Source organism: Zingiber officinale, chromosome 6B, assembly GCF_018446385.1.
Source record: "Zingiber officinale cultivar Zhangliang chromosome 6B, Zo_v1.1, whole genome shotgun sequence".
NCBI classification, from domain to species: Eukaryota; Viridiplantae; Streptophyta; class Magnoliopsida; order Zingiberales; family Zingiberaceae; genus Zingiber; species Zingiber officinale.
The window spans coordinates 119,460,635-119,478,896 of NC_055996.1; the positions used below are offsets into that span (position 1 = coordinate 119,460,635).

The 18,262-nt window shown below is 36.4% G+C and overlaps 1 protein-coding gene across 1 annotated transcript in view; it reads left to right on the forward strand.

Moving 5' to 3' along the window:
• Positions 1-17,830, forward strand: part of LOC121989267 (pyruvate kinase 1, cytosolic-like) — a 29,704-nt gene extending 11,874 nt beyond the window's left edge. Inside the window, exons 10-16 of the mRNA XM_042543192.1 lie at positions 8,970-9,114; positions 9,263-9,351; positions 16,256-16,351; positions 16,449-16,516; positions 16,613-16,712; positions 16,946-17,005; positions 17,425-17,830. Of these exons, the coding sequence (XP_042399126.1) occupies positions 8,970-9,114; positions 9,263-9,351; positions 16,256-16,351; positions 16,449-16,516; positions 16,613-16,712; positions 16,946-17,005; positions 17,425-17,577 (711 nt within the window). The 3' untranslated portion in view covers positions 17,578-17,830. The remainder of the gene's footprint in view (positions 1-8,969; positions 9,115-9,262; positions 9,352-16,255; positions 16,352-16,448; positions 16,517-16,612; positions 16,713-16,945; positions 17,006-17,424) is intronic.
• Positions 17,831-18,262: the final 432 nt, after the last annotated feature.

Sequence of the window (18,262 nt, forward strand, 5' to 3'; positions counted from 1 at the left end):
AAATATGATATTGCTAGTAGAAATCAGATTGGATCACACTCCAGGCCCATAAAACATAGCATCAAACCCATCTGGTCTTGGGCTTTGTCATCACCTATGTTGAACAAGGCTTGCCTAACTTCATCTTGTGTGATTGGCTTTATGAGTTGAGCACTTTGGCCTGTTGTGACTGTCTTCCCGTTACTGAAAATGGATGGTGATACTGTTGTTCTTGTGGCTGATGTTCCTAGCAAAGTTGTAGAGTGCTGGACAAATTCAGCAGTCACTACTATTGCTAATGCCTAGCAAGGTTATGCATGAGTTAGTGCAACAGAATAAAAACAAACATAATGCAAGCATACCACAATCTCTAATAAGGCATTTATATGGTTTAGATTCCTCGTTCCTACTCCACAATCTATGACTCGTTGTTGATGTAATAGGTGGTTGAGCAGCCCAAGGTGTGGCTGGAGACAACAAAGCAATAGGTTATGTCCATGTATGCACTTATGGCTGTAATGTAGTTGGATGACCACCAGAACTACCATGTGCAGATGTAATAGGCTTTAAAGGAGTAAAGACTATGGCTGGGCAATAAAAGTCGTATTTATCATTCTTCATGTTGTAAAATTACAACCATAGTTCAGAAATATATCTCTATCTCTGCCTTTGTAGATAGCTGTAATTTAAAATACACCAAGACCCCTGGGAGGGTTCAATTGGAGGTCATCGCTGATCATAGTAGCTGCTTCAACACCAGCACGATGACGAGACTAGGGAAAGGAAGGTGCAGGAATTGGAGTGGTGGATTTTGGTTTTGAGGAGGGGGAGGACCCATGGGAACCTTCATGGCTTCGAAGAACCATGGGAGGAAGGTATTAAGGGAATAAACAAAACGAGGCACCGACAAGGAAGAGAGGGCCATGGGTCTTATTGCTGGGCAAAATCACAAGAGGGGAGAAAACTAATAATACGTGGGAGGCGAGGGATTAAGTTATTAATTGACATTTTTGTAAATAGGTCCATTGCTTCTTAGAAATTCATATTTATTTTTTTAATAAAAGCAATACTATAACATTTACACAATGAGAATGTTAAAAAATAAATGGTAGAAACATAAAGAAGATTCTAGAGAGATGTCCACGAAGATCTTAAGAAAGAAGCTAAAGGAAGATACTAGAATATGGACTACAAGAGTGGGATCAGACTAATACATAGCATTGGACCAACACAACCTTTATTTGAAAATTTGTGGGATGCAATAATAGGTACTCATGTTTTCCACAATAAAACTTTTTTTTAATCGAAGGCCCTCGGTTTGTCTATTTAGATTAGTGCTCTATAGGGGTTTCAGGAGGTAACTCTTCAAGAGTTATGCTTGTGAATTCATCTAAGATTTCTTGTCCTAACCTCTCGGTGAGTCATTAGAGTTGATTATGACCTTAGCCACTAGGCTATCATCACTACTGAGTCCTTTCTTTCTTCCTCAAATTTAGATTGTTTGAGAATGAGAAGGGGTTGTTTCAAAGGATAACTCCTCTTGATTGGTGGCTTGGGTTTGGGTTTGGTCTCTCTAAGCTTAGTTAGGTACAACCAAATATTTTGTTCATTGTACCTGAAGAAGTGTTTCCTCTTCCATAATAAGTAAAAAGAGATTATACAACCAGAGTCGACTAAGGATGATATGGGTAATATATATAGGAAGAACATCACTTCATATTTTATCATTATATAGACCTATCTTGATAGGGACCAAACACCTCTATGTAGTAGGAAGAGAGATCTCGTTTATCCATGCCACCTTATAAGATTTAAGTGTGGTTTGGGCGTGGCCTAAATCCTAGTAAGGACTTGTGTGGAAACTACATTCATATAATTTTCGCAAGTAATAATGATCTTGCAAGGTTTATTACAACACTTTGTATAGGTATAGAAGATGCTAGTGCATCTTGGCAAATTGTTTGTAGTGGTCGTGGATAAGGTAAAATGTACTACATGAAGGTCTAGACTCTAGAGTCTCTTCCTCACAAACCTTGTCTCTCCGTGTTCATCATCATCACTACCTCGAGTTGGGAAGTATTCTACTTCATTTCACGGTTGCCTTTGGTTTCTAAGGCTTGAACTTGATGAGGGCATTTAGATGCTATGTGGCCCTTGCAAAAATAGATATAACATTCTATCATATGTGAGGGTTGAAGTTCTTAGGTTCCTTAGGGGTACTTGCTTGGTCAAGACGAGCCAATGTGTTTTCTTGATTGTGTGGATGCCCTATAAGGAGGTGCATTATTTCTCGGAGGACTCGATGGTCGAAAGGTGGAAGGACTTAAAAATTATTTGATTGGTATGACACTATGGCAAGCCTCTTTTTTCGAGGCCGAACCTTGGCCTGTAGTTGAATTTTAGGCTTAAGGCCAATAATGAAATGGATCAAGTTTCTTTAGAGTATAGTTTAGGAACATATGTGTAAGTCTTCAAACTTATTTTGGTATTCAATTATGCTTAGGGATGATTACTTCAAGTTGATCAACATAATGTATTGTGAATTTATCAAGCACGTCAAAACATACTTGTTTATCAACTTACACTTCATTTCTAGGTTGTGATGGGCTTGACTTCTATCGCAACATAGTGGTCATGCACGCTATCAATACTTCTTTGCCACACTGAGTTTAATCTTTATGATTCACTCACTTTTAGTATCGATTAGGTTGTATTAGTTAAAGTAGTCTTCAACTTTAGTGACCCAATTGAGTTATGCATTTAGATCTAGATGACCATCAAAGTTAGGGAAAGCTTAACTAATTGGGTAGTGTCAAACTCATGTCTAGGCATAAGTTGAGTATGAGTGTTCGAAATGTGATCTTTTAGAGCAAAATAATGATCACAATGTGATTGATGCTAGGTGATGGTCATGAGGCTACATGAGTCGTATGAACTACCCACTTTAGGACTCTCGTTATTCGCTAATTTGTTAATTTTTCTAGGAGAATAATCCCAAAGTCATTCTAGGTTTTCTATTCTTAATCGGAAGGTCTTAAGCTCGTCTTTCACTTACTCAGCTCTTTGATAGTGTAGTATCTCATTGTTGTCAACATGGAGGTTTGACGACGACAACAACAACCAAACCCTATCCCATTAGGTGGGTTCGACTATATGGGTCATTCTACGTCATTGAGCTCTATCCCCTATTATATCATCATTTATATTTAAATAAGTTTAGTTTTATTTTATTTTATTATTGTTAACCAAGTTCTTTTTATCATCCTTTTCCTTGTTTGATGTGTACATTTGTCATAGTTTCACATCGCCTAATTGGATCATCTATTGGTCGTCTACATGCTCGTATCATCTTAAATGTGTCTCCCGGAGTTTTCCCTCAATATGTGTAATCTTGACTCTTTGTAACATTTTCATTTCTTATCTTGTCCATCCTTGTATGTTCGCATATTTGCCTTAACATTCTCATCTATGTAACTCTTATCTTCTGCTCATGTACTCGAGTCATAGCCCAACATTCAACTCTATATAACATAGCAGGTCTAGCCGCCGTTTTGTAAGAGTTTCCTTTTAGTCTTAGAGGTACTTTACGATCACAAAGAACGCCCGATGCTCTTCTCCATTTTAACTATCCTGCTTGTATTCTGTGTAAGACATCTTTGAATAAATCCTTGCACCCAGGAAAACTCACCCTCCCATCCATCTGCTCTCAGTTATCATGATTTACCTCCTTTGTGATGGTCCGAGGCGGGCTGATGGGAGCGTTGCGGGCGAGTGTATCGCCTTTTGCACATTGTGTAAAACATCTCTCTCAATTCTGCCATCCTTTTTCAAAAATGATCCTAAATAGTTAAAGCTCTCAGTTATGGACAACATGGAGGTTTGACAAATAAAGAAAATTATAAACTAAGCAATGCAATAAATTAAGGAAACTAATAGGAAAACCAAGCAAAAAAAAAGGATGATGATGAATTTTTGGAAAAGAAAATGACAAATATAGTTTTTTTTTAATTGTAGAAATAGATGGTATAGACAAATGACTTGATACAAATGAGTAAATATACACAAATTAACTAAATCAGTTAAATTAAATAAAAAATTTAATGAAGGAAAGAAGTTTCCGAGTTGAGACGAGCCTCTTGCTTTTGCTGAATTTGAGCTACAAAGTCCTTAACTAAGCTGAATCTCTTTCAAAAGAAAGAAGTGATCCTTGGTTAAAATCCAAAAAGAAAGAGGTTTTTCACTATTTTACTCTTTTTGGTTTTTGATCAAATTGGATTTAATCGGTATTTGGGATTCAATCAGAGAGGAGCCGCAAAGATAGAGTTCGCTATGTAGAAGTTGTAGGATCGTTAAGGTCGCTAGGGAGTAGGGGCTAGGGGAGAGGGGTAAATAACGATTTTGAATATTAATTGGACTAGAGTTAAAAATGCAGCAGAAAATAAAATTACAAATAATGAAAGTGATAACTAAGTGACACATGTATTTAACGTGGCTCTAAATCCTAAGGTTCCTACTTCATAGCCTGATTCGTTATGTGGATCACTCATAAATAGGGGTGAGTATTCGGTTAAAACCGAATCGAACCGAACCGAACGAAACCGTTTTTTTTTTCAAACAAACCGAACCGAACCGATTTTTGATAAAAACCGAACCGAATTTTCAATAAAACCGAACAAACTGAACCGAACAAACTGAATAAACTGATTTTTTCTAAAAATTTGGTTTGACTTAATAAAAATTTGGTTTTGTCTAAAATTTATGGTGTAAAAAATCGATTTGGTTCAAAAATTCGGTCTATTCGGTCAATTCGGTTTAATCGAATAAAAAAATTCAAAACCGAACCTGAACCGAATTAATTGATTTTTTGGAGAAAAAAATAGAATTTTCAAATAAACCGAATTGAATTTTTAAATTCGGTCGGTTTGATCGGTTTATTCGATTTAACCGAACTTTTGCTCACCCCTACTCATAGATCGCCACTACATTGTCTCCTTGTTGAAAAACTCTTTAGAGGTGGACAAACCTTTGTATAATTCTAAAGGGCAGCCCGGTGCACGAAGCTCCCGTCATGCGGGTCCCGGGGAAGGATCCATTATATGCAGCCTTACCCTGTTTTTTGCAAGAGGCTGTTTCTAGGATTCGAACCCGTGACCTTTTGGTCACATGACAATAACTTTACCGTTGCGCCAAGGCTCTCCTTCAAATAAATAATTATAATGCATGATTTGTTAAATAAGAAATATAGGCAGGCTTGAAAAGACAGTTAAATAAACAACAAATATAGTGAACTGTTGTTGCACTGCCTTACGAAGAACTTTTTGGATGAGCACGAGTATATTTCTGAGTTGCTTTAGTTGTCTCTTTCGTACTGTGATGTTGCGAATTGATTTCTGAAGGTTCATGTCGTAGTTTCTCCAGTGCTCGTTCCTCAGTGATTGTCTGATTTTCGATCATCTTAATCACCATATTTGTCTGACCGAAAGCATCCTACTCCATCTTTTTCGTCCATATTCGCTATATATTCACTTTGGTTATCGTTTTTTTTGTCATGCACTCAACTTTCAATTGCTCGAATTCAGCCACATCAGCTTATCCAATTTTTATCTCTGCCACATCAGCTAATCGAGGTCTAACCTCTGTTATGTCAGCATCTGACCGAACTTTGTGCTCATTCGAGCCATGTTTGAGATTGCCGAATCTTTCTGCCGATAGAAAATTCTATCTGGTCGCCTGGGAGTCTAACTTTTCCTGCACCACAAAGTTAGTCCAAACAACATAGATAATATAAGTAATTATGTATGAGTAACCAAGACTTGTCTTCCAAGACAAGTTTAGTTAAGAACCTCACAAACCAGTTAACCAAAAGAGAAGTTTAGTTCATTATTTATTGACCTTTACTGTGAAACTCCTATTGGTTTCTTAGTTAGGTCAGTATTTAGCTGTACAGGACTACCAACGTCCTAAGTATAGATACACTCCCTCACAACCTTCTTTTCTAGAAGGTCCTCTTCTGAACTTACCTTGTCTGGTTAACCAGGACTACCTGACGTCAGACCCGTCTGACACTTCCTCTGTTTGATGTATGATTCGTCAACCCATTTGCACTTCCATACCAAATGTTTGGTCTGTCGATCCTTGTATAGTGTCTGGTCTTATTGACCCACTGAGACTTCCCTACTTAGTGTGATTTCCTTGATCTACCAAGACTTCCTTTGCTTGGTGTATGGTCTCCCTAACTCACTGGGGACTTTTTTTCCCTAGCATTTGGTCACCTTAACCCATCGGGACTTTTCTTGTCAAGTTTTCTATGTTTGCATACTTAACAATATATTAGAACATCTAGTGTCTAACTTTAAACACTTTGTCATAGATCAAAATATTGATTTGATCAGCTGGTGTTGCTTGCACCAATAGAAGTCACAACTCGACTTGATTTGGTATGAGAACGTTAGAGATCAACATTAATGTGGTGACAGGGTGAATGGTGAAGAATGGTTCAAGCAGTTGGGAAATGTCTAGGTGAGATGCTGTTGGGATCTTCACAGTGAAAGTGGTGGCTAGGTGGTGGACGAAGGTGACATTAGATTAGCGGTAGAATTGGGCTTGGGTTGAGTTGGGATCTATCTATTATGGGGGTTATTATGCAGGAGGAGAGAACTTCAGGACAAGAAAGATGTGAAACTAAGTATCGATTGAATTAGGAATTCTGCTTGTAACGCTAAGTGATGTAACTCAATGGATAAACAAGATAAACAAACATCGAGAGAAAAAATCTCACAAAAAAGGCAATGTGAGAAACAATTGGAAGTTTCATTAATTGCAAGATGATTCTTACATTGACATAACACTACTTTTACAAGTTGGACTTTATGAAAACTATAAAATAGACAAATAAAAAGAATAGTAATCTTAGTTAATTGGCTAAGCTAAATAAAGCAAATAAATTAGAAAATGCAATATTCTCAGTTAATTAACTGATCAAAATAAAATATAATAAACATTCAAATTTGTTTTTCAACAATTGGAATTCAAAAGTCTGCCAAATCAAATCCTTCCTAATATGTATCTATTTTATTATTGTAAATTATTTTAGAAAAAACATAATTAAACTAATTTTATGTCTTTTATTTATAATTAGTAATTTAATACTCTAATTAAGGAATTCATTATTTATATCTTGTTAATAATACTAAATCTAATTATTATGAAATAGTCGTATAATATAATTAGACAGATTTTGTATTATTTAGTGATATTGATTTAAATAAAATATATAATGCATTAATTTAATAATTTATTTTTTTATAGTTAAATACTATGTTTCAATTAGCATTTTGTAGTTTAAGAATTTAATAATTACTAAATGAATATTTTAATTGTTCTAAATCTATTATTAATAGTGTAATTATTAAATTTTCTAGTTCTATATAATTAGAATTTTTTTGTACAATTGGAATATTGTCAATAGTCCATTGTTTAATTTTTTTTATATAATAATTAAGTCTAATTTAATAAAATATTGGTTATATAATTTAATATATTATTATTTAATAAAGATTATTAATAATTTAAAGAAGTTTTCCAAATATTAATTCTATCTATTAATTATTGTAGGTTGATAACATGTGTATAAATTATAACTAATATGATGATTACCTTAATAAACATATGAAATATTTGAGATAAATTGTAATATTTTTTGAAAAAGATGAAAGCAAATATAGAAATTTGTATTTTTCTAATATATACTGAAAAATTTGTTACTTTTACGATAAACCAAAATCTTACATTACTTATTTTTCGTAAGTATAAACTATAGCTTGAAGACTTGAAAGTATGAATGGAATGGACTTCACAACTCAAATAGATTGTGGGAAGATTAGCTAGACTTCACTTAGCCTAAACATTCCTATCATTTGTCATATGGATGGAAGTCTTGTGCTTGTTGACTAGAAGATGTGCCCCTTTTTGCTTTTGTTTGGTGGAGTCAACTAATTATAAAGCTCCTTTTTAAAGAAAAATTGCCTATTTTTTTGCTAGTTACACTTTTTGAAGGAGGGATGATGTTAGATTCCCTCCCGAGTTGGAAGTAAAAATGTGTTTATAATAGCATCTCGGTTCTCGGTTGGTGTTTGAGTAGCACCTTAGTTTTTAAGTGTTTGTGGCAAGTTTGGATCAAGTTTTTAGTGTTTCCAAAAGCGAAGGAGACTTTACCGAGTCATTGAAGGTGCTGGTGATGAAAATAAATCAAATATGAATGCTCGATCCAACCTTAACAAGTCAATGAAGGGGTAGTGTAAATAAAATAAACATCCCTTAACTCAGAGGGTATTGATGATGGTGGATTCCTTCGTCGATTCACCAATACCATGTTTGAAGGTAGTTCCCCATATCCCAAAAGAGAAGGTAGAATCTTCTTGAGTCAGTCGATATCATAATATTCAAAACAGTCAAACTATCTTTAAAACTTAGATATAAAAGTTTATAGAAAGATATTTGATGATAGATGGCACATTTGATTCTCTTTTCTTGCCATATAGTTCAATATAATCTAAAAGGTCGGGATTTTAATTGGGTAGAAATGTCTTCCATTGTTATGGATGTTTGCTCTTATTAAATAATTCCTTGGACATGGTTTAAAATCTTGTGCTGTATTGGGTAGATGGGTGAAACATCTCATTCCGCCCGCTGACGAGCAGGCGGGACACTGGTACACATCACACTAGATTTTGAATTTTCTTCTCTATTATTGGTGTGTTAGGGTGCCTTCTTATACCACATTACTTTGAGTGAAATTTGGAAAAATTCACCACTTCAGGTGGTAGTTAGCTATATCCCATTAATTTCATAAAGAAATGCATGCATACAAATTGAAGGATCATATCCTTTTCCTTGGTTATTGTTACAAGATCTCATTGTTAGTCTACAGTTCATTGAGCAAACAGAGAAATAAACCGTGTGGAATCTTATGGTAGGAGATTTATTTGCAGGTATTTCTGTTCCAAAAGGCAGCTGTATATAAGTGTAACATGGCTGGCAAGCCAGCAGTTGTTACTCGTGTGGTTGACAGCATGACTGACAACCTGAGACCAACTCGTGCAGAAGCAACTGATGTGGCTAATGCAATTCTTGATGGTACATTCTATTTCTTAGGAAATTATTCTTAGTTTTGTTCATGGCTTTGAGCAGCATTTTGAGCCAAGCTCGAGGCTGCATGCATTTATTGATTTATTTTATGAAGATTATCAAGAAATTTTGATGAAGGAAATTTGATTCTTTCCAGGAAGTGATGCAATACTTTTGGGTGCTGAAACCCTTCGAGGATTGTACCCTGTTGAGACTATCTCAACCGTTGGTAGAATCTGCTATGAGGTGAGCATTTCACATACTGTTTCTTATATAGGGAATTCTGTATTGTTATTAATGGCAGACTAAGAAGAAACTAAGTTAGGACAATCTGAAATCACATACCCAATCATCATTTTCATGTATGTGACGGACTTGCAGTCATGTATGCATTGACCTTACTTCAGACAACTTATTGTATATGGTTTATTCGTGCATGTTAGGTTGGTAATGGAGCTCTACATTTCCTGAGCTTCTTCCAAGGAAAAATGTAGCAGAATAGTTAGGAGTTAATCATGCCAATTGCATGATTGGAGTGGTATACCAGTGAGCTAATCATGAGCTGTGCTTAATAATTCCTCATCCTCTGAAGGTTCACTGAGCCACGGAGGAAACAAAACATGAACCAGCTAACTTCAGCATTAAACCGCTTCTAGTCCAAAGAATCTCTACTGGCCATTATGCAAATCCATAGCAGTGAGAACTGAGTTGATACATGCTTGAAGTCGTATCTCTAAAATAATGGCTGACAGGCTTTCAATGTCAACTTAATAGCTTGTCTCAGTGCAAGTTTGACTTAGTACCATGGCTCCAAAAAAAGCTTCACACTGGGCTATGCAAACAGTGTGCATCCAAGCTAGGGCAGAGGTAGTTACAGTCCAACAGATTGACTTTGATAGATGCCCAGTCCAGTCTTCCCAATTCTCCAAAGTGAATGGTTCCTTCTTGTAAGTGAGGAAGACCTCCTTCAATAGTTTCCAACCTTCCATCACCACCTTGCCAAAAATAAAGAGATGTACACAATTTTCATCCTGTTCATAGCCACCATCAATGCACAATACATAATAATATATAATCAAGCAAGATCATTCCTCCCCGGGCCAGTTGAATCTTCGTATTTTTCTTGTTATGTATCAGAAACTAATCTAGAATTTTGATTCTAATAGGCATCCAAGAGCTCAAAATTATAGTTCATTACAATCAGACTTACCAAGGACTGCTGAAAATTTGTCCACTGCCAGAAGCAATTAGCAGATGCACCTTGAAGGAATCTCCACTGTTAAACTACACAAAGCTGCTATTGGAGATCAGCTAGTACAAAACTTATACCAATGTAGGTCTGGAACAAGTAAGTTTCTCCAAGAGCATCCTTCTCATGAAAATAGTCAAATACATTTAGGAGTACAGTACTCAGGACAAGATTTCAAGCCATTCATCATGCTAAAGCAAAGCGAGGCATGAGTGCATTATCTTGAATCTGATACTCAATTGGGAAAAGTCTCAAAATTTCCAGATAGAATACTAAGAAAAGGAGCATGTTTGTTCTGAAATGGTCTGCAACCAACCACAGGAGAAGTAGAATGTGTAAACAATCATGCACCAGGGGAGATATGGAGACAACCCAAATAAACCACTATCTACAAAGCAGCGCTTCACTGCAGTAACATAGGATAAGACCCCAGGGCCTCCAATGTAAGTGGGACAGTATTTGAAGTCCCAAGAGGGAAGATGTTTGGTAATTGAGTGGAGTGAGATGTCCAAAAATACTCCTGTCTATCATGATTAACCTTTTTAAGCACCCAAGTCTGCGTCTAATAGACTTTAGGTGGGTACAAAATTGACGAAGTGACGTTGCAATTCAATAAAGTGAGCCAATCATTAATAGATATGAGGTCCTTTTTGCTAGAGTGCAACCTGGCAAGAGACCCTAGAAAGAATCCTGTCTCAAAGTTTATGCTTAGGTTTCTTGAGTCCCAACTGAAAATCTAGGCAATCAATGGGAAGAGGTATAAGTTGGCACTTGAAGCTTCAAGCTAAATCCTCTCTTTTACAAGGGGCTATGCTAAATTTAAAGAAAGAAGATTTTGAATGATTGATCCAGAGCTCACTGAAGAGATTGATAGATGGTATCAGTAAGTTCAGTTCCTTGAGGCTGTATGATCAGCTTTCGGATAGAGAAAGGTGTCGTCGTCCACATACTGTAGCATCTGCACACCTAGCATAGAGTACTATCTTGCAACTTTGTCTACATGCCCAAGGAGTTCCCTCTCTATAATATCCAATTGAAAGCATCCGAAAGTAAATGAAGTGGTTTGGGGATAAGGGGTTACCCTAATTTTGTCCCTACTTATAGGGAAACCATTGTTGAACTTTTCCATTGAAAAGAACTATCGCAATTGAGATAATACTATAGAGCTCAAGCACATGAATAAGAGATCTCCAATGGACATTCTCAAATGCCTTCTCTAAATTCACTTTTGTTATCCTAATGCTTCACTCACACGATGTAGTTTCCAAAGCTATTGCGACCTTAGATAAAAGCAACTGATGATTCCTAGTTAGAAATGAAATCATCTCCTATAGGTGCATGTACAAAAACTTTGATAAAACCTGATGAGGATATGCTCAAGTGCCTTGGGCCTCGAGTGCCCCCCTTAAATTTGGCACCAATGAGATATAAAAGTAATTCAAATAGCTTAGCTGGACTTTACCTTAGAAATCATTAAAGATATGAAGTAGCTCAAATTGTGTTCTGTTGGCACAGCAAGAGGTGGTGTAACTTTGAATTCCCATCAGTTGGCTGCATATCAGTCGATTGTTGTAACTCTGAATTCAATCATACCACAACTTTGTAGTTTCAGGTTCATTAGTTGACTGCTTCTCTACATCGGTCATGATTGACACTCTGATTCGACCTATACCAAGACTGAATTTGTGTCGTTCCAAGAGATCACATGTCTTTGAGACTTTCTTTTTTGTTTAGTACAACTCGATCTCTATTTACTAGACTTTATCTTTTTCTATTATTCGGTTGACCTCAACCAACAAGGACTTTCTATGCCAAAAGATTCCATCTCTTCTAGACTTATTTGCCAAGAAGTCACCTCATGCTACAGAAACTTCATTTCTTGGTTAAAGTTTACTCCTCTACAACTTTTTCATTTTCTAAGCATTTAGTCGTCTTTGACCTGCTTGGGCTTCTATGACCCTATAGATCCAATCCTTCTAGACCTACCTGTCTTATTCTGTCTAATATTCTTTAACTTACTAGGACTTCCACTGGCAAGCATCTAGTCCTCGTCGACCTACATGGACTTCCACTGCCAAGAATGGTTGAACTTCTTCATTTGTCAACTTCCTTGTTGGACTTTCCATTGCCAACAGCTATTAGCCAACACTTATTGGACTTCTCAATTGCTAAGTGTCTAATCTCTCTGACCCACTTGAACTTTATCCAATGTCGAATATTTGACTAATCTTGACCTACTTATCATCTCAAACTTATGCCTAACATATTGTTCAAATATCAAAACATAAAATGGTTAAGCTACTATGGGTGGATTGCACCAACAAATTCAACATTAAAATCATCTAGTTTTGGTCTTTTAGCTTCCTAGTTTTTTAATGAGAGAGAGAGAGTTTCCACCTTAGATATTGAGTGTCACTTACTTAGCTAGTAATTAACCTTGATTTGAGAAAGAGAGGATTGCACTTGCAATAGATTATTGTGTTGCCAACCTCGAAGTGACCAGAGAAATTATGTTATAGCTCATCCTTGGGGTTCCTTTCATTTATGGGCTAATCATAAAATAGATTTTTTTCTTTTTTCCATTAGCAGTATTGTGAAAATACATAACAATATAATCTCCTTGATCCTAATGGACCTTGGCTCACTAGTGCTTGTGTCTTGCCTTTCCCAAAATAATATTGAGTCCAAGAGAACTTATTGAGCCTCTTTTTTTGTTTTTTGGATGAAGGTAAAGTGTACGTGTTAGACGCCTAAAAGGCAGAAAATTTAGGCGTCTAACATGTGTTTGTATCTTTCAAAATATCTTCTCTATGTTGGGGGCATCACCCTTATAGAGACATCTACTCCCCACTTGCCAAAGTAAGTAAATCATACAAGACATGCCTAAATACCTAGCTTTGGTCAAAGTGCAATCGCCTCGGAATCTTCAATGGAAAACCTTCAACATCCGCTTGGACGTGTCTAAATCTTGCCCGATATGTAGCTAGGCTCTGACCTTGTCCCAAAGAGCCTTCCTTACAATGCATCTGAAGTAGGTATGGTCCAGTGATTTATCTACCCATTGACAAAGCGGACAGATTTTGTTTTCTACATATGGTAATCTGTCTTTGGTGCGTAGCCAACCATTCACAAGGAGCCATAATGTGAATTGGTGCTTCCGCATAAGCTATGACTTCCATACAACAGTTAACCATGCCTTGATCTCCCTCCTGAGCCTAAAAAATGCATAGGCTGCAGCTGAACTGCGCTGCTGTCCGAAATGCTCATTGAGCCTCTTTAATAGAATGGGGAGATGGTGAACCTTTCAAATAGGCTTCAATCCTTGTCAAGGAATCACTTTGATAGCATAATGCACTTTGTAGTTGATAACAATTTCAATCTTCCTTTGAGTAGATGTGGCTAGCCGAAGTGTTGGTACAAGAATCCCTTCTCGACTCTCACCAATATGCCATGACCTCATAAAAATTATCCAATAAGAAGTGTCTTTCTTCCAGAATTATCAAGAAAATCCATGGAAATTCATCACATTGAACCACCTCGAGCAGTCATACCCTGTGAGCGATATTACTCTTATTTAGTTTCATGAAGCAACACCAAATCACAGCAATTAATTTTTAAATGAAAATCCATAGCAAGTTTGAAAACTTCTAATTGTAGTTTAATGTTATTATATTCAATTGGAGACCGCTGCCCCTTGACCAAGATGACATCCACTATGACATTGAGATCAAGAACTAAGCCCATATCAGAGCAAGTGTACACCTTCCAGTCACATGAATCTTGAGTCAAATTACTTCTTGTTCACTAATGGAGATAGTTGATGACAAGTGCAATAAATTGTGACTCACCTCCTCAAACATCAATTTTCCTCTCAGCCTCCAACAATGTACAAGCATTAATTTTCTTTTTTTCCTTAGTATGTTCGAGAATGGAGAGTCTACCACTCGAAGAATATTAAAATATTCTTGCACTTTGTCAGTGAGAGACACCACTTCTATGTGAGACAAAACATTGTTGTAAGTGCACCAGCCAACACAATATGGCATCTGCAAGTAGTAGCTGAATTATCTGCCATGCAACTATTGGATGTTGACTTAACCACACCCATGACCACAACAAGAGTTGGTTGGGTTCATTATGAGGATCCACTTGACAATATTGAGCATCCATTTAAATAGGGTCAAAATCTTGGAAATAGACGAATGAGGGAGGAGAGCTGTTGAGCTCCAAAATACTACTTATTGTGGTAGAAGAACACTGAGATGTAGCAACTGTCTTGAAGGGCAGCTCTCACAAAAGATGCCAGTATTGTTAGAGTGATTCTTTGTTGGAATGCAACCCCTGGGAGCAACATCGTTAGTTTATAGTTTGTTAGCAAGGTGTGACTTTGGCATGCCACCAAGGGAGGGAAATGTGGAGCAAAGGACAATGCAAAGTTGAGGTATAATAGAGGGCATGGCTGGGTGTTGATGGCTCATCATGTCATTTAGGTGATGAGGATTGAAGATCAGTGATAGGTGGAGAAGGTGGCCCAGCAATAGCTCTGCCAATAGTAACACTAATTTTAATTCTCACTGTAAAAACCAAGATAAGGCTAAATCTATAATGTAGAACACATTCTTGCACTGGAAGCTCCAAGAGGAGAGATAACCAGCAATGCCTTCATTCTTCCATTCCTTGAGAATTTCTCAACCATAAACTTGCTTACTGAGAGTTTCTAGCTGAGAAAGTAGATCAGAATTCCATAGATTCAGCTGTGATATGTTGCTTCTTCATCCCAAGGTCCATCTAGATCCACATCCCATTTAGGGGTGCATAGGAAACACCAGCCAAATGTATTTGATCAACTTCTGATCTACTTTCTCAGCTAGAAACTCTCAGTAGGCAGGTTTATGATTGGCACATTCTCAAGAAATGGGAACATCAAGGCATCGCTGGTTCTCTTCTTGGAGCTTTCAGTGCAATACCCATGAATGTGGTCTACACAATAGATTTAGCCTTATCTTGGTTTTTACAGTGGGAATTAAAATTCATGTTACTATTGGCAAAGCTATTGCTGGGCCACCTTCTCCACCTATTGCCGATCTTCAATCCTCATCACCTAAATGATATGATGAGCCTTCATGATGAACATGTAATAGGCATGCCCAAAAGAAGTTATTGTTTTTTTAGAAGAATGGAGTAAAGGTAAGAGAGACTCCTACCCATAATATATATTAGTAAAAAAAAGTTTACATACCTGATTAATCCAGCAGCCTGAGCTAAGCAGATCAGCTAAAACCATAGGTACCACTTATATAACTAACTTAACACACATAACAGGAAACTACAGTGAGTGAAACAGACACTTGAAATAAGACGTTGGCAAACATAGTTGCTGGACCAGGATGGAACCATGCTGGAGAGATGCTGTCAGCTTATCTTTCTCTTCTTCCTTCAATCAGTCTGGCTTTATATGAGAGCAGCAAATACTATTATGTAGAACGAAATGGATTCTTTTTTATACAAAGTTAAATGAGACCATTTGGAGCAACATTGGCCTGTTGGGAGAAATGAGGGCATCTAGGGTCTCACTACTGACTACTTTTTAAAATTCCTTCATTTTTTATCTATCATTCTCATCATTTTTGTTGGTGCTATAATCTCTTTATGTTGTTTGGTTGTTTAATAAATAATTTGTAAGATTCCTTTTTGCACCTAACTTATTCAATACCCTATTTCATGTGTACATAGATTTTCTAGCTTTCTGATGAATTAGTTTGTCAAATAATTCGAATTGACCCTCTTATAATTCCATCCATCATAGCTTATCTGTTTGTTCATTTACTCGGTGCCTTTCTTGCTACCTTCTTCCTGTTCATTTAATTTTTTTTTCTGTAATCATAAAATTTAACTTTGCAGGCTGAGAAGGTATTCAACCAGGATCTGTTCTTTAAGAAAACTGTGAAATATGTTGGAGAACCAATGACCCACCTAGAGTCCATTGCTTCATCAGCTGTATGCTAAACTATTCTTTCTTGTTCCTGTCATAACAAAGTTTACCCATTGAAGTATGCTTATCTCTTAAGTTATATTGAAATAATTATTTCCCCAGGTACGTGCTGCAATTAAAGTTAAGGCTTCAGTTATTTTTTGTTTCACTTCAACTGGAAGAGCTGCAAGGTTCTGTTTCCGTTAAAAATTCAGTGTTTTATCTTCATTTATCCATTGTGTTCATTAGTGCATTAATTTTTTTTGTGTTTATCATGTTTTGTATAGGTTAATCGCTAAGTATAGACCTACTATGCCAGTGCTATCTGTGGTCATTCCTCGCCTTAAAACTAACCAGCTTAAGTGGAGTTTGATTGGTGCCTTCGAAGTTAGTGGGCTTCTTTTCTTTTTTTTTTAAAAAAGAAATTATTAATACAGATTATGCCTTCAGATAGGCTATACTGATATCTGGGAATCTTATTTCTCTTTGCTATTATTAAGTTATGGCTTTTTTTATACATCAGTGTTGTTTCCTTTTGAAATCTTTAATTAGTTTAATGGATGATTGGTTATTAATACTATAATTAACTCAACACTAATTGAAGTGAAAAATGTTGACAGGCTCAACAATCTCTCATTGTCAGAGGCCTTTTTCCCTTGCTTGCTGATCCTCGCCACCCTGTAAGTATTTTTAGTCAGCTTGTACAAATTATGTTATTGTGCTTTTTTTTTTCCCCTACTGAAACTTTCTTATAATCAAACTGGTATTCCTCCAGCGATAAGTTCTTTTTACTTGCAGGGAGGAATATTTTTCTTATAAGGATTCCATTTCTTTATTAGATGGCTGCACAAATTTGATAGCTTAATTTTCCTAGCTTCTGGTAGCAAGTCTGACAGTTGATCATAAAACTTGCTCCATGCTATATTATAAAGGTAGTTAGGGCCGTCAAGTTATGCCAATATCAATAACACACCATGTACTTATCTACGTAAAGTATTGGTAGTTTTGCTTGTAGAGATTTGGTAATATCAATAAATTATTTGCATTATTTGTCAAGCTTTGTCTGCAAACAACTCAACTTTTGCCTTTGTTCCTGCAGGCTGAGTCAACCAGTGCAACCAGCGAGTCGATTCTGAAGATGGCACTGGATTATGGTAAGGCCTGTGGTTTGATCAAGTCTCATGATCGTGTTGTGGTGTGTCAAAAGGTTGGGGATGCTTCTGTAGTGAAGATTATCGAGTTAGAGGATTGAAGAGGTGTTTTTCAAAGTTTAAGAGCAGGCTGAGCTATTTATAATTTTGTTTTTTTTTCTTTTGCGTGAGCTTGCCAATTGGGCTTATTATCAATCAAACAATATCCAACTTTGTTTAATATGGTGTAACATTTGCTTGTGAGTGTCATTCATTTTTACTTACGAAAACTATCAAAAGAGAGGAAAATAAAAGGGAGTTATTGCAGTAGTGATGTGTGCAACTAGAGGGGATGAATAGACGCTTGTTGATTTCTTTTGTTATTGTCTACAAAATGAATTTACATAGTAGAATAGATAGAAATAAGCTCAAAACAAGAAAAAGAAATAGAAACACAAGTGACACATTGATTTATGTGGTTTGCAACTTTCAATTTCTATTCCATGATATATGATTGATTAGGTAGATTACTCCTTGCAGTACTACTAGTTTCTTCTCTGATACCCTTCGGAGGTGGAGTTGATCAAAAGCAATACAACAAGCAGACACAAATATAATAAAAATACAATGCAATATTAAAATGTTTACAACAATGGAAGTTCTTGTTCGCTTACTCGTTTCTTTCTCTCTGAGCTCAAGGCTCTAGAACACAATAATTTTCACCTTAGAACGCCAAGATCCATCTAATGAAAGCTTCTTTGGAATTAACTTTTATAAGTTTTTGATCGAGTCTAGATGACATTTATC